Source organism: Vigna unguiculata, chromosome 10, assembly GCF_037176805.1.
Source record: "Vigna unguiculata cultivar grain cowpea cultivar isolate G323 ecotype 2 chromosome 10, ASM3717680v1, whole genome shotgun sequence".
NCBI lineage: Eukaryota > Viridiplantae > Streptophyta > Magnoliopsida > Fabales > Fabaceae > Vigna > Vigna unguiculata.
The window spans coordinates 28,178,853-28,192,678 of NC_140801.1; the positions used below are offsets into that span (position 1 = coordinate 28,178,853).

A 13,826-nucleotide genomic window follows, 5' to 3' on the forward strand; every position below is an offset into this window, starting at 1 on the left:
TAATCAAAGGCCAGCCATGTTTAGTTGCATTCCTTTACGAAAGCGACAATAATGTTGTAAGGCAAAGATTGGTGGACAAACTCAAGTTACCAACAAGCTTTCATTCGAATCAAGGAAGGATCAAATTCAGTACAGGACAATTTGTGAAAGAAGTATTATGTGATATTGCTCCCACGAACTCTTGTCATCTTCTCTTTAGATGGGCATGGCTTCATTTTAAAACGCTCAGTCTTGATGACCGTTCCCTTTATTTGAGGCATGAGGGACATGAAATGAAGTTGAAATTTATGACACCAAGACAAGCCAGTAAGGATCAACATAGGCTGAAGGAGGAAATTGAAAAAGAAGAAATATAAACTGTGGAAGGAATGGAAATTAAAGGAAAAGAAAAGGAAGAAAAGATAAAGTTGATGGAAAAGGTAGTAGAGAAACAAGGTGTTTAATCAAAGGCCAGCCATGTTCAGTTGCATTCCTTTACGAAAGCTCAATAATGTTGTAAGGCAAAGATTGGTGGACAAACTCAAGTTACCAACGAGCTTTCATTCGAATCAAGGAAGGATCAAATTCAGTACAGGACAATTTGTGAAAGAAGTATTATGTGATATTGCTCCCACGAACTCTTGTCATCTTCTTTCTAGATGGGCATGGCTTCATTTTAAAACACTCAATCTCGATAAACTTTCGCTTTATTTGAGGCATGAGGGACGTGAAATGAAGTTGACAATTATGACACCAAGACAAGCTAGTAAGGATCAACATAGGCTGAAGGAGAAAATAGAAAAAGAAAGTATAGAAAAGGAAGAAATATAAATTGTGGAAGGAATGGAAATTGAAGAAAAAGAAAAGGAAGAAAAGATAAAGATGATGGAAAAGGTAGTAGAGAAACAAGGTGTTTAATCAAAGGCCACCCATGTTTAGTTGCATTCTTTTACGAAAGCGACAGCACTGTTGTAAGGCAAAGATTGGTGGAGAAACTCAAGTTACCAACAAGCTTTCACTCGAATCAAGCACGGATCAAATTCAGTACGGGAGATTCTGTGAAAGAAGTGTTATGTGATATTGCTCCCATGAACTCTTATCATCTTCTTTTGAGATGGGCATGGCTTCATTTTAAAACGTTCAATCTTGATAAACATTCCCTTTATTTGAGGCATGAGGGACATGAAAAGAAGTTGAAAATTATGACACCAAGACAAGCCAGTAAGGATCAACATAGGCTGAAGGAGAAAATAGAAAAAGAAAGAATAGAAAAAGAAGAAATATAAACTGTGGAAGGAATGGAAATTGAAGAAAAAGAAATGGAAGAAAAGATAAAGATGATGGAAAAGGTAGTAGAGAAACAAGGTGTTTAATCAAAGGCCACCCATGTTTAGTTGCATTCGTTTACGAAAGCGACAACACTGTTGCAAGCCAAAGATTGGTGGAGAAACTCAAGTTACCAACAAGCTTTCATTCGAATGAAGCAAGGATCAAATTTAGTACAGGACAATGTGTGAAAGAAGTATTATCTGATACTGCTCCAACAAATTCTTGTCATCTTCTTTTGAGGTTGGCATGGCTTCATTTTAAAACGCTAAATCTTGATAAAGGTTCCTTTTATTTGAGGCATGAGGGACATGAAATGAAGCTGAAATTTATGACACCAAGACAAGCCAGTAAGGATCAACATAGGCTGAAGGAGAAAATAGAAAAAGAAAGAATAGAAAAAGAAGAAATATAAACTGTAGAAGGAAGGGAAATTGAAGAAAAAGAAAAGGAAGTAAAGATAAAGATGATCGAAAAGGAAGTAGAGAAACAAGGTGTTTAATCGAAGGCCACCCATGTTCAGTTGCATTCGTTTACGAAAGCGACAACACTGTTGTAAGCTAAAGATTGGTGGAGAAACTCAAGTTACCAACAAGCTTTCATTCGAATCAAACAAGGATCAAATTCCGTACTGGACAACGTGTGAAAGAAGTATTATGTGATAGTGCTCCCACGAACTCCTGTCATCTTCTTTTTAGATGGGCATGGCTTCATTTTAAAACGCTCAATCTTGATGACCGTTCCCTTTATTCGAGGAATGAGGGACATGAAATGAACTTGAAATTTATGACACCAAGACAAGCCAGTAGGGATCAACATAGGATGAAGGAGAAAATAGAAAAAGAAAGAATAGAAAAAGAAGAAATATAAACTGTAGAAGGAAGGGAAATTGAAGAAAAAGAAAAGGAAGTAAAGATAAAGATGAAGGAAAAGGAAGTAGAGAAACAAGGTGTTTAATCGAAGGCCACGCATGTTCAGTTGCATTCGTTTACGAAAGCGACAAGAATGTTGTAAGCCAAAGATTGGTGGAGAAACTCCAGTTACCAATAAGCTTTCATCCGTATCAAGCAAGGATCAAATTCAGTACAGGACAATGTGTGAAAGAAGTATTATGTGATATTACTCCCACAAACTCTTGTCATCTGGTTTTGAGATGGGCATGGCTTCATTTTAAAACGCTCAATCTTGATAAACGTTCCCTTTATTTGAGGCATGAGGGACATGAAATGATGTTAAAATGATGACACCAAGACAAGCCAGTAAGGATCAACATAGGTTGAAGGAGAAAATAGAAAAAGAAAGAATAGAAAAAGAAGAAATATAAACTGTGGAAGGAATGGAAATTGAAGAAAAAGAAAAGGAAGAAAAGATAAAGATGATGGAAAAGGTAGTAGAGAAACAAGGTGTTTAATCAAAGGCCACCCATGTTTAGTTGCACTCGTTTACGAAAGCGACAACACTGTTTTAAGCCAAAGATTGGTGGAGAAACTCCAGTTACCAACAAGCTTTCATTCGAATAAAGCAAGGATCAAATTCAGTACAGGACAATGTGTGAAAGAAGTATTATGTGATATTGCTCCCATGAACTCCTATCATCTTCTTTTGAGATGGGCATGGCTTCATTTTAAAACGCTCAATCTTGATGACTGTTACCTTTATTTGAGGCATGAGGGACATGAAATGAAGTTGAAAATTATGACACCAAGACAAGCCAGTACGGATCAACTTAGGCTGAAGGAGAAAATAGACAAAGAAAGAATAGAAAAAGAAGAAATATAAACTGTGGAAGGAATGGAAATTGAAGAAAAAGAAAAGGAAGAAAAGATAAAGATGATGGAAAAGGTAGTAGAGAAACAAGGTGTTTAATAAAAGGCGACCCATATTTAGTTGCATTCGTTTACGAAAGCGACAACACTGTTGTAAGCCAAAGATTGGTGGAGAAACTCAAGTTACCAACAAGCTTTCATTCGAATGAAGCAAGGATCAAATTCAGTACAGGACAATGTGTGAAAGAAGTATTATCTGATACTGCTCCAACAAACTCTTGTCATCTTCTTTTGAGATTGCAATGGCTTCATTTTAAAACGCTCAATCTTGATAAAGGTTCCCTTTATTTGAGGCATGAGGGACATGAAATGAAGTTGAAATTTATGACCCCAAGACAAGCCAGTAAGGATCAACATAGGCTGAAGGAGAAAATAGAAAAAGAAGGAATAGAAAAAGAAGAATTATAAACTGTAGAAGGAAGGGAAATTCAAGAAAAAGAAAAGGAAGTAAAGATAAAGATGATGAAAAGGGAAGTAGAGAGACAAGGTGTTTAATCGAAGGCCACCCATGTTTAGTTGCATTCGTTTACGAAAGCGACAACACTGTTGTAAGCCAAAGATTGGTGGAAAAACTAAGGTTACCAACAAGCTTTCATTCGAATCAAGCAAGGATTAAATTCAGTACAGGACAATGTGTGAAAGAAGTATTATGTGATATTGCTCCCACGAACCATTGTCATCTTCTTTACAGATGGGCATGACTTCATTTTAAAACGCTCAATCTTGATAAAGGTTCCCTCTATTTGAGGCATGAGGGACATGAAATGAAGTTGAAATTTATGACACCAAGACAAGCCAGTAAGTATGAACATAGGCTGAAGGAGAAAATAGAAAAACAAAGAATAGAAAAAGAAGAAATATAAACTGTTGAAGGAAGGGAGATTGAAGAAAAAGAAGAGGAAGTAAAGATAAAGATGATGAAAATGGTTGTAGAGAAACAAGGTGTTTAATCGAAGGCCACCCATTTTTAGTTGCATTCGTTTTCGAAAGCGACAACACTGTTGTAAGCCAAAGATTCGTGGAGAAACTCAAGTTACCAACAAGCTTTCATTTGAATGAAGCAAGGATCAAATTCAGTACAGGACAAAGTGTGAAAGAAGTATTATGTGATATTGCTCCCACGAACTCTTGTCATATTATTTTGAGATGGGCATGACTTCATTTTAAAACGCTCAGTCTTGATGACCGTTCCCTTTATTTGAGGCATGAGGGACATAAAATAATGTTGAAATTTCTGACACCAAGACAAGCCAGTAAGGATCAACATAGGCTGAAGGAGAAAATAGAAAAAGAAAGAATAGAACAAGAAGAAAAATAAACTACAGAAGGAAGGGAAATTGAAGAAAAAGAAATGGAAGAAAAGATAAAGATGATGGAAAAGGTAGTAGAGAAACAAGGTGTTTAATCAAAGGCGACCCATATTTAGTTGCATTCGTTTACGAAAGCGACAACACTGTTGTAAGCCAAAGATTGGTGGAGAAACTCAAGTTACCAACAAGCTTTCATTCGAATCAAGCAAGCATCAAATTCAGTACAGGACAATGTGTGAAAGAAGTATTATGTGATATTGCTCCCACGAACTCTTGTCATATTATTTTGAGATGGGCATGACTTCATTTTAAAACGCTCAGTCTTGATGACCGTTCCCTTTATTTGAGGGATGAGGGACATGAAATGAAGTTGAAATTTATGACACCAAGACAAGCCAGTAAGTATGAACATAGGCTGAAGGAGAAAATAGAAAAAGAAAGAATAGAAAAAGAAGAAATATAAACTGTTGAAGGAAGGGAGATTGAAGAAAAAGAAAAGTAAGTAAAGATAAAGATGATGAAGAGGGTTGTAGAGAAACAAGGTGTTTAATCGAAGGCCACCCATGTTTAGTTGCATTCGTTTACGAAAGCGACAACACTGTTGTAAGCCAAAGATTGGTGGAGAAACTCAAGTTACCAACAAGCTTTCATTCGAATGAAGCAAGGATCAAATTCAGTACAGGACAACGTGTGAAAGAAGTATTATGTGATAGTGCTCCCACGAACTCTTGTCATCTTCTTTTTAGATGGGCATGGCTTCATTTTAAAATGCTCAATCTTGATGACCGTTCCCTTTATTTTAAGCATGAGGGACATGAAATGAAGTTGAAATTTATGACACCAAGACAAGCAAGTAAGGATCAATATAGGCTGAAGGAGAAAATAGAAAAAGAAAGAATAGAAAAAGAAGAAATATAAACTCTAGAAGGAAGGGAAATTGAAGAAAAAGAAAAGGAAGTAAAGATAAAGATGATGGAAAAGGAAGTAGAGAAACAAGGTGTTTCATCGAAGGCCACCCATGTTCAGTTGCATTCGTTTACGAAAGCGACAACACTGTTGTAAACCAAAGATTGGTGGAGAAACTCAAGTTACCAACAAGCTTTCATTCGAATCAAGAAAGCATCAAATTCAGTACAGGACAATGTGTGAAAGAAGTATTATGTGATATTGCTCCCACGAACTCTTGTCATCTTCTTTTGAGATGGCAATGGCTTCATTTTAAAACGCTCAATCTTGATAAAGGTTCCCTTTATTTGAGGCATGAGGGACATGAAATGAAGTTGAAATTTATGACACCAGGACAAGCCAGTAAGGATCAACATAGGCTGAAGGAGAAAATAGAAAAAGAAGTAATATAAACTGTAGAAGGAAGGGAAATTCAAGAAAAAGAAAAGGAAGTAAAGATAAAGATGATGAAAAGGGAAGTAGAGAGACAAGGTGTTTAATCGAAGGCCACCTGTCCCATCCCAAGTATACGGCCCCCAGCAAAGCCTGATGGCCGCTTACTCCAAACCTGGCGCCGCTTACTCTAAGCCTTGCCCCAGCCCAAGTACACGGCCCCCAGCAAAGCCTGATGGCCGCTTACTCCAAACCTGGTGCCACTTACTCTAAGCCTCGCCCCAGCCCAAGTATACGGCCCCCAGCAAAGCCTGATGGCCGCTTACTCCAAACCTGACGCCGCTTACTCTAAGCCTCGCCCCAGCCCAAGTATACGGCCCCCAGCAAAGCCTGATGGCCGCTTACTCCAAACCTGACGCCGCTTACTCTAAGCCTTGCCCCAGCCCAAGTACACGGCCCTCAGCAAAGCCTGATGGCCGCTTACTCCAAACCTGGTGCCGCTTATTCTAAGCCTCGCCCCAGCCCAAGTACACGGCCCCCAGCAAAGCCTGATGGCCGCTTACTCCAAACCTGGTGCTGCCTACTCCAAGCCTTGTGACCAGTTACTCAACCTAAGTCATGCCAGCCTGCCTGCATTGACTAAACACCCTCCCCAGAGCACGGTCCTCGGCAACCACCATACCCCACGTTTCAGATATCTCTCCACCAAGTAGTCCAGATTCGCAACGCAGCCAGTCAACCCCATAAATCCTCATAGCCGAATACCGGATACCGGAAACCCCCAAAGGATCCTCTGGTAATTTCCCCAAGAAGCACTGGATCCAAGAATAGCCAAAAAAGGGATGATTGGGCCAGAAAGCCCATCCCAAGTAGGACCCATAGGTAAAATAGTATAAATAGCACATTGTTCTATGCATTGATTACGCATTTAATTATTCAGATACCCTGACATCACCAGTGCTGACTTAGGCATCGGAGTGTCTTTTGCAGGTCACCTGCTCCACCCCGGGATTACCCAGAAGCGATAGAAGAAGGACCGACATCAGCCATCCGAAGCCCCCAAGTGATTTGTGAACTACAACCTTCGGTCTCGTAAGAACATCTGGCGCCCACCGTGGGGCCGAAGAGTATTTCACAGATCCAGGACAACAACCCGAGAAGACAAGATGGTTTCCACAAGAAGCAGGACAGCGGACGTCCCCCCCGTGGTCCCAACTGTTGAAGCTGGGGACCCCGGACCGGCATCGGAGATTTCCCGCATTCTGGAGGCCCAAGCCAGGATGCAACAAGAATTCGCGGAGTACAAGAAAAGAAATGCAGATGAAATGGAGGCATTGAGAGAGGAAAATTCTCGCCTTAGACAAAAGATAGAAACAGACCAAGCAGCTGGAGAACCCTACCAACCTCGGTCAAGGGCAGATGCCCCCCCAAACTCGAGAGTCACCGCCCCTCCCCACTCAAGAGTTGACATCCATCCAACTGAAGACGAAAGCGAATACAGACCCACCGGGCCAACGACAGGAGGCAACTATAGCTCCTTCGCGTCGAAGAGGAACCGCCGCCACCCCTTCGTAGATGGGATCACAGAAACTCCCCTACCCCATAAATGGAAAGCACCCACCGTGACGTACGATGGCACAACGGACCCAGACGAGTTTGTGTCTATTTACACCAACCAAGTGGGGTTATATTCAACGGACGATGCCGTCCTGTGTAAATCGTTTTCAGTAGCCCTCAGAGGATCAGCGTTAGAATGGTTCATGAGCCTTCCTCCCTACACCATTGACTCCTTCACCACACTTACCACCACCTTCACCACCCAGTTCGACACAAGTCGTCGTCATGACCTCACCACAATTGCCCTCCTCAATCTCAGACAAGAGGAGGGGGAACCTCTCCGAGTTTTTATTGACAGATTCGGCGCCATAGCCATGAAAATCAAGGACCTCACCCCCAACCTCATACTGATGTACATGATGACCTCTCTTCGTCCAGGACCTTTCGCTGATGAATTAGCAATGCGCCCCCCCTTAAGCATGCAGGAACTTAGAAAAAGAGCGGCCATGTTTATCAGAGTCGAAGACATGAGACGGTACCAGAACAATGCTCAGACCCCCCTGGTCCAAGCAGACATCAGAAAGCCTGTCAAAGAGCCCCCCCCGCGCGAACGAAACCGTCCTACGGAGCGAAGACCTGCCAAGTTCTCTAACTACGCCCCCTTGAATGCACCCCGATCTCGCATACTAGACGAAGTCCTGCAAGCTGAACTCATCCCCCCACCCAGAAAGTACCAAAATCCACCTAACGCGGACCTAAGCAAATACTGCCATTACCATCGTAACAACGGCCATACAACTGACGAATGTGATACCCTGCGAGACAAGATAGAAGAACTCGTGCGAGCCGGACATCTCAAACATTACATAAGAGAAACCGGGGAAAGCTCTCACAGACCTCGATATGAGAGAAATGACAACAGGCGAGTTGAGCGACGAGCAGACCGACGAACTGAGCGTAGAGAGCCAAGAAGACAACCCGCAAGAACCCAACAAACAGAACAGAGAACGCCAGTCCAACAACAACCCAGGCGAACCGACGATAGACCACCCTTACGCGGAACAATCAACACCATATCTGGTGGATTCGCCGGAGGAGGGAGGTCATCCTCGTCCAGGAAGAGGCATCTAAGAGCAGTCCAATCGGTACACGCTGTATCCGGCAGAATGATAAGAAGAATGCCACCCATCACCTTTTCAGACTCAGATTTTCAAGGCACCGACCCCAACCAAGACGACCCCATGGTCATAACCATAGAAGTAGAAAGCTTCGCGGTCAAGAAAGTGCTCATCGACCAAGGAAGCTCCGTGGATATCCTATATTGGAAAACTTTCAAAAAACTGCAGATACCCTTAGCCGACCTCACTCCCCATAATGAACCAATATACGGTTTCTCAGGCGAAAGGGTCCCAACCAAGGGATATATCGACCTCCACACAACATTTGGAGAAGGAAGGCAAACGAAAACCATACCCATTCGCTACCTAGTTGTGGAAGCACACACATCTTACAACATACTTTTAGGAAGACCATCTATCAACGCCTTGGGAGCCATCGTATCCACCCCGCATCTCGCCATGAAATTCCCATCCCCGCAAGGTGACATAATCACGGTACACGGCGACCAGCGCGCCGCCAGGGAATGCTATGTCGCAAGCCTAAAACTTCCCCACCCACCCTTGACAACCCACAATATCGAGCAATCCCAGAATAAGGCAGCTTTAGCAGGCGACGACCTCGACCCAAGAGTAAACTCTGAAGCCAGGGTCGCGCCCGTTGGGGACATAAGACACTTCCCTCTCCCGCAGCCAAATCGATTCCTCCAAATTGGCACCACCCTTCCCAAGGGAGAAGAACACCACATCGAGAGCATCCTTACACAAAGCGCCGATCTTTTCGCGTGGTCCGCTGCAGATCTCCCTGGTGTACACCCCAGGGTGGCATCCCACAAGTTGTCCGTCTTCCCCAACGCCAAACCTGTTTCACAGAAGAAGAGGAAACTCGGAGAAAGCAGAAGACAAGCGGCAATCGAGGAAGCCAATAAACTCAAGCAGGCCGGATTCGTCGATGAAGCCCATTACACAACCTGGCTAGCAAACGTAGTGCTAGTAAAGAAACCCAGTGGCAAGTGGCGCATGTGCATCGACTACACGGACTTAAACAAAGCATGCCCAAGAGATGCCTACCCGCTTCCTAGCATCGACAGACTAGTCGATGGAGCTGCAGGGCACGCGGTACTTAGTTTCCTGGATGCCTATTCCGGCTACAATCAGATACCGATGGCCGATGAGGACAAGCTTAAAATCGCCTTCATCACCGAGGCAGCCAACCTTTTCTATAAGGTCATGCCCTTTGGCCTCAAGAACGCAGGCGCAACATACTAGCGCCTCATGGATAGAGTTTTCTAGCCCCTCCTCGGCCGAACAGTGGAAGTCTACGTAGATGATATCATCGTAAAGTCCCCCAACCCCAAGCAGCACTCAGCAGATTTGGCAGAGGTCTTCAAAGCCTTGCGAGCATATAACATCAGACTCAACCCCGAGAAATGTACCTTTGGGGTCGACAGCGGCAAGTTCCTCGGTTTCATGCTCACGCAACGCGGGATCGAGGCCAACCCCGAAAAATGCCAAGCCATAATCGACATGAGAAGCCCCGCAAACGTCAAGGAAGTGCAACGCCTGGTGGGCAGGTTGACCGCTATCTCTCGTTTCCTCCCCAAGTTGGCTGACAAAACCAAACCAATGATCAAGCTCCTAAAGAAATCAGCCAGGTTCGTTTGGGACGAAACCTGCGAACAAAACTTCAACACCTTGAAACAGCTGCTAACCACCCCCCCAATTCTCACTAAACCAGACCTCAGCCTTCCCCTCGTCATGTACATAGCAGCATCTGCGGACGCACTCAGCTCCGCCCTCGTCCAAGAGAAAGACAACACACAACAACCCATATACTTCACCAGCCGAATCCTCCAAGACCCAGAAACGCGATACCAGATGATTGAAAAAATAGCCCTCGCGTTGATAACTGCAGCACGACGCTTGCGACCATATTTTCAGTCCCACACCGTCATCGTCAGAACGGACCACCCTGTGCAAAAAATCCTACAAAAACCAGATTTGGCAGGCCGGCTATCTTCGTGGGCCGTCGAATTGTCCGAATTCAACATCCTCTACGAGCCACACGGTCCCGTCAAAGCACAATGCTTAGCAGACTTCACCAACGACCTCCAGAACCACTCACCTACCCAAGATACCTGGTGGACAATGCATGTCGATGGCTCCTCAAACCCCCAGGGTGCCGGCGCAGGAATAGTACTAGAAGGTCCCGGCGACATCCTTGTCGAGCAATCCCTCCGCTTCAATTTCAAAACATCCAACAATCAAGCAGAATACGAAGCCATAATAGCCGGCCTTAACCTAGCACGCGACGTTGGCGCAAAGAAGCTACTGTGCAAAACAGACTCCAAGCTCACAGTAGGGCACCTCAATGGCGAGTATCAAGTCAAAGACGCCTTGCTCTCGCAATACTACCACGCGGCAGCCGCCTTAATCGAACACTTCGAGGCTTTCAAGATCGAGCACGTCCCCAGAAGTAACAACACCAGAGCCGACATTCTCTCAAAGCTTGCTAGCACTAAGAAGAAGGGGCGATACAAGTCACTTTTGCAGCACACCCTAAGCATACCCTCCATCGAGCAAACCAATCAGTGCCTCAACGTCACCACAACCGGCACCTGGATGGAACCTTTTATCACATACCTCCAAGACGGAACCACCCCGGCCAATGAAGACAAAGGATGGACCCGGAAAGCGGCACGCTATACTTTAGTCGACGGTGAACTGTTTAGACGAGGCTTCAGCAGACCCTTGCTCAAGTGCGTCACACGCGAGCAAGCTGATTACGTCATGCAAGAAATACACCAAGGAATTTGTGGCTATCACTCGGGTCCCAAGACCATGGCCGCCAGGATATTGCGAGCCGGCTATTATTGGCCGACGATGGAGGGCGATTGCACCACGTACGTTAAGAAATGCGTTCAATGTCAAAAGCACGGCCCCGTGACACACGTACCCCAGGAAGAACTCCACCACGTATCCTCACCATGGCCATTCTCCAAATGGGGAATGGACATAATCGGGCCTTTCGCACCAGGAAAGGGCCAGGTCAAATTTTTACTTGTTGCCGTTGATTACTTCTCTAAATGGATCGAGGCAGAGCCCCTTGCCACCATCACCGCCAACCAAGTGCAGCGTTTCGTCTGGAGGAGCATCATCTGCCGCTATGGTATCCCTCACACAATCATAACTGATAACGGCCGCCAATTCATAGACAAAGGCCTCAACGAATTCTACCGCAACATGAAAATCACACATATCACCAGCTCCGTTGAGCACCCCCAAACAAACGGCCAAGCAGAAGCTGCGAACAAAGTCATCCTCGGCCAACTCAAGAAACGGCTTGACGGGGCAAAGGGCAAATGGCCAGACGAACTCCTCGAAGTACTGTGGGCATATAGGTGCACCCCCCAATCCTCCACCCATGAGGCACCATACACCCTTGTCTACGGCACCGACGCTATGATTCCCGTGGAAATCGGCCAACCATCCCTACGCCAGCAACGCCATAACGACCAGACCAATGACGATTGTATGAATACCCATCTCGACCTTCTGTACGAAGCACGAGAAAAGGCCCGCATCCATGACCTTGCAACCAAATTAAGAGCCGCCAGAAGATACAGTTCCAAGCTCAAACCACGCTCTCTCCACAAGGGCGACTTAGTCTGGAGGATGACCAGCAAAGCACGGAAACACGAAGGCAAATTCTCGCCAAACTGGGAGGGCCCATTCCGTATACTAAAGGACGTCGGCAAAGGAGCATACCGCCTGGAGAAACTTTCTGGAGAGCCACTACCCAGCACTTGGAACATTTCCCATTTAAAGTTATATTTTAGCTAAACAATACTTGTAATTGGATGTACTCTTTCCTCACCTGGCATTTTTCCCTAAGGAGGGTTTTGGCCAGGGAGGTTTTAACGAGGCATCCCCCACCAATATATCAAGAAATCCATTACTCAAGAGTGTCCTGTTGCAACTCCCAGCCACTGCTCTAAGTGCCGCTGGTCGATATCAAACTAACATTCCCAGCCACTACTCTAGGTGCCGCTGGTCGATATCAAACTAACCCTCCCAGCCACTACTCTAAGTGCCGTTGATCGATATCAAACTAACATTCCCAGCCACTACTCTAGGTGCCGCTGGTCGATATCAAACTAACCCTCCCAGCCACTACTCTAAGTGCTGCTGGTCGATATCAAACTAACATTCCCAGCCACTACCAAGAGTGCCGCTGGTCGATGTCAACCCCTAACCTCCCCAACCCTACCCGCGCGCATCGTATAAGGATTAAGCGAATCACCTCACCCCTTAACTAACCGCGTAATATCACATACACAGATATCAACTAAGCAAGAAATACAACATCCAACGTCAAACATAAACAAACCAAACATTAATTTCCAAACAAGTTTTCATTACAAGCCGATACACAGCGGCCCTTTACGATTAACACAATGCCAAGAGGCAACCAACCACAAACTAAAATTCAGTTCTCAAACATTACAAAGTCACAAACATGTCGGCGTCCTCGCCCCCAAAACAAAAACAAAACAAACAAACAACCTACTCCTCCCCGGCACCATTCTCCCCATCAACAGCCTCGGCCTCAACCTCCTCACCCATCTCTTCCTCGTTGGAAGCACGATCATCACCAACGGGCAGCGGAGTTGTCATTAGAGTCCCCTCCTCATCCCGCGCCACCTCCTCCCCCTCGGCAACCGCCTTCAGCTTGCTGATCTCTGCCACGTCCAACATCTTATTATCGTAGATGTCCAAATTTACGTTGAAACGGCAGTCGGTGACAGAGACTTCTTTATACAAAAACTCCGCTTGCCTCAGCGCCTTCTCAAAGCCCTTCATATGTTCAGTATACACGGCCTGCTGTAGGCCGCTAATTTCGTCTGCCGCCTCCTCAGACTCCGCCTTCCTCCTCGCCTGCAACTCATCTACCTCCACTTGCTTTAACTTCAATTTTTTCTCTGCAGCCAACATGCCCACCTTCAGCTTCTTCACTTCCGCCTCCAACTTCTTCTTCTCCTCATCCCACGCGCGTTGATCAATTTCCACCTGCGCTTTCAAAGAAGCCAACTCGTCGGCCAATCTCTTCTTGTCACCTGCAGCTATCTCTTCCTGCAGCATGGCCGACAACCGGCGCCCCAACACGAGCCCACGAGATGTATACTCATTCCATGCCCTCATAATCAGCCCAGGGTCGGCAGCTTCAACAATTGCAACCTCCGGGTCTGTTAGCTTGATCGCCACTCCCTTCCTCATCTGCACCTTCTCCTTCTCAAATCCACCCAAATCTGGATTGCTCGTTCCACCAGGCGCAACACCTCCCGTTTTTGCAAGGGCCCTTAACCTTTTACGAT

General features: G+C 45.2%; 1 protein-coding gene across 1 annotated transcript; it reads left to right on the forward strand.

Annotated features, from left to right (window-relative positions):
- Nucleotides 1–6,945: 6,945 nt before the first annotated feature.
- LOC146882361 (uncharacterized) lies at nucleotides 6,946–9,720 on the forward strand. The gene has a single exon (XM_085667366.1). It carries the CDS (start codon nucleotides 6,946–6,948, stop codon nucleotides 9,718–9,720), a length of 2,775 nt encoding a protein of 924 aa, XP_085523492.1.
- The last annotated feature ends 4,106 nt before the right edge of the window (nucleotides 9,721–13,826 follow it).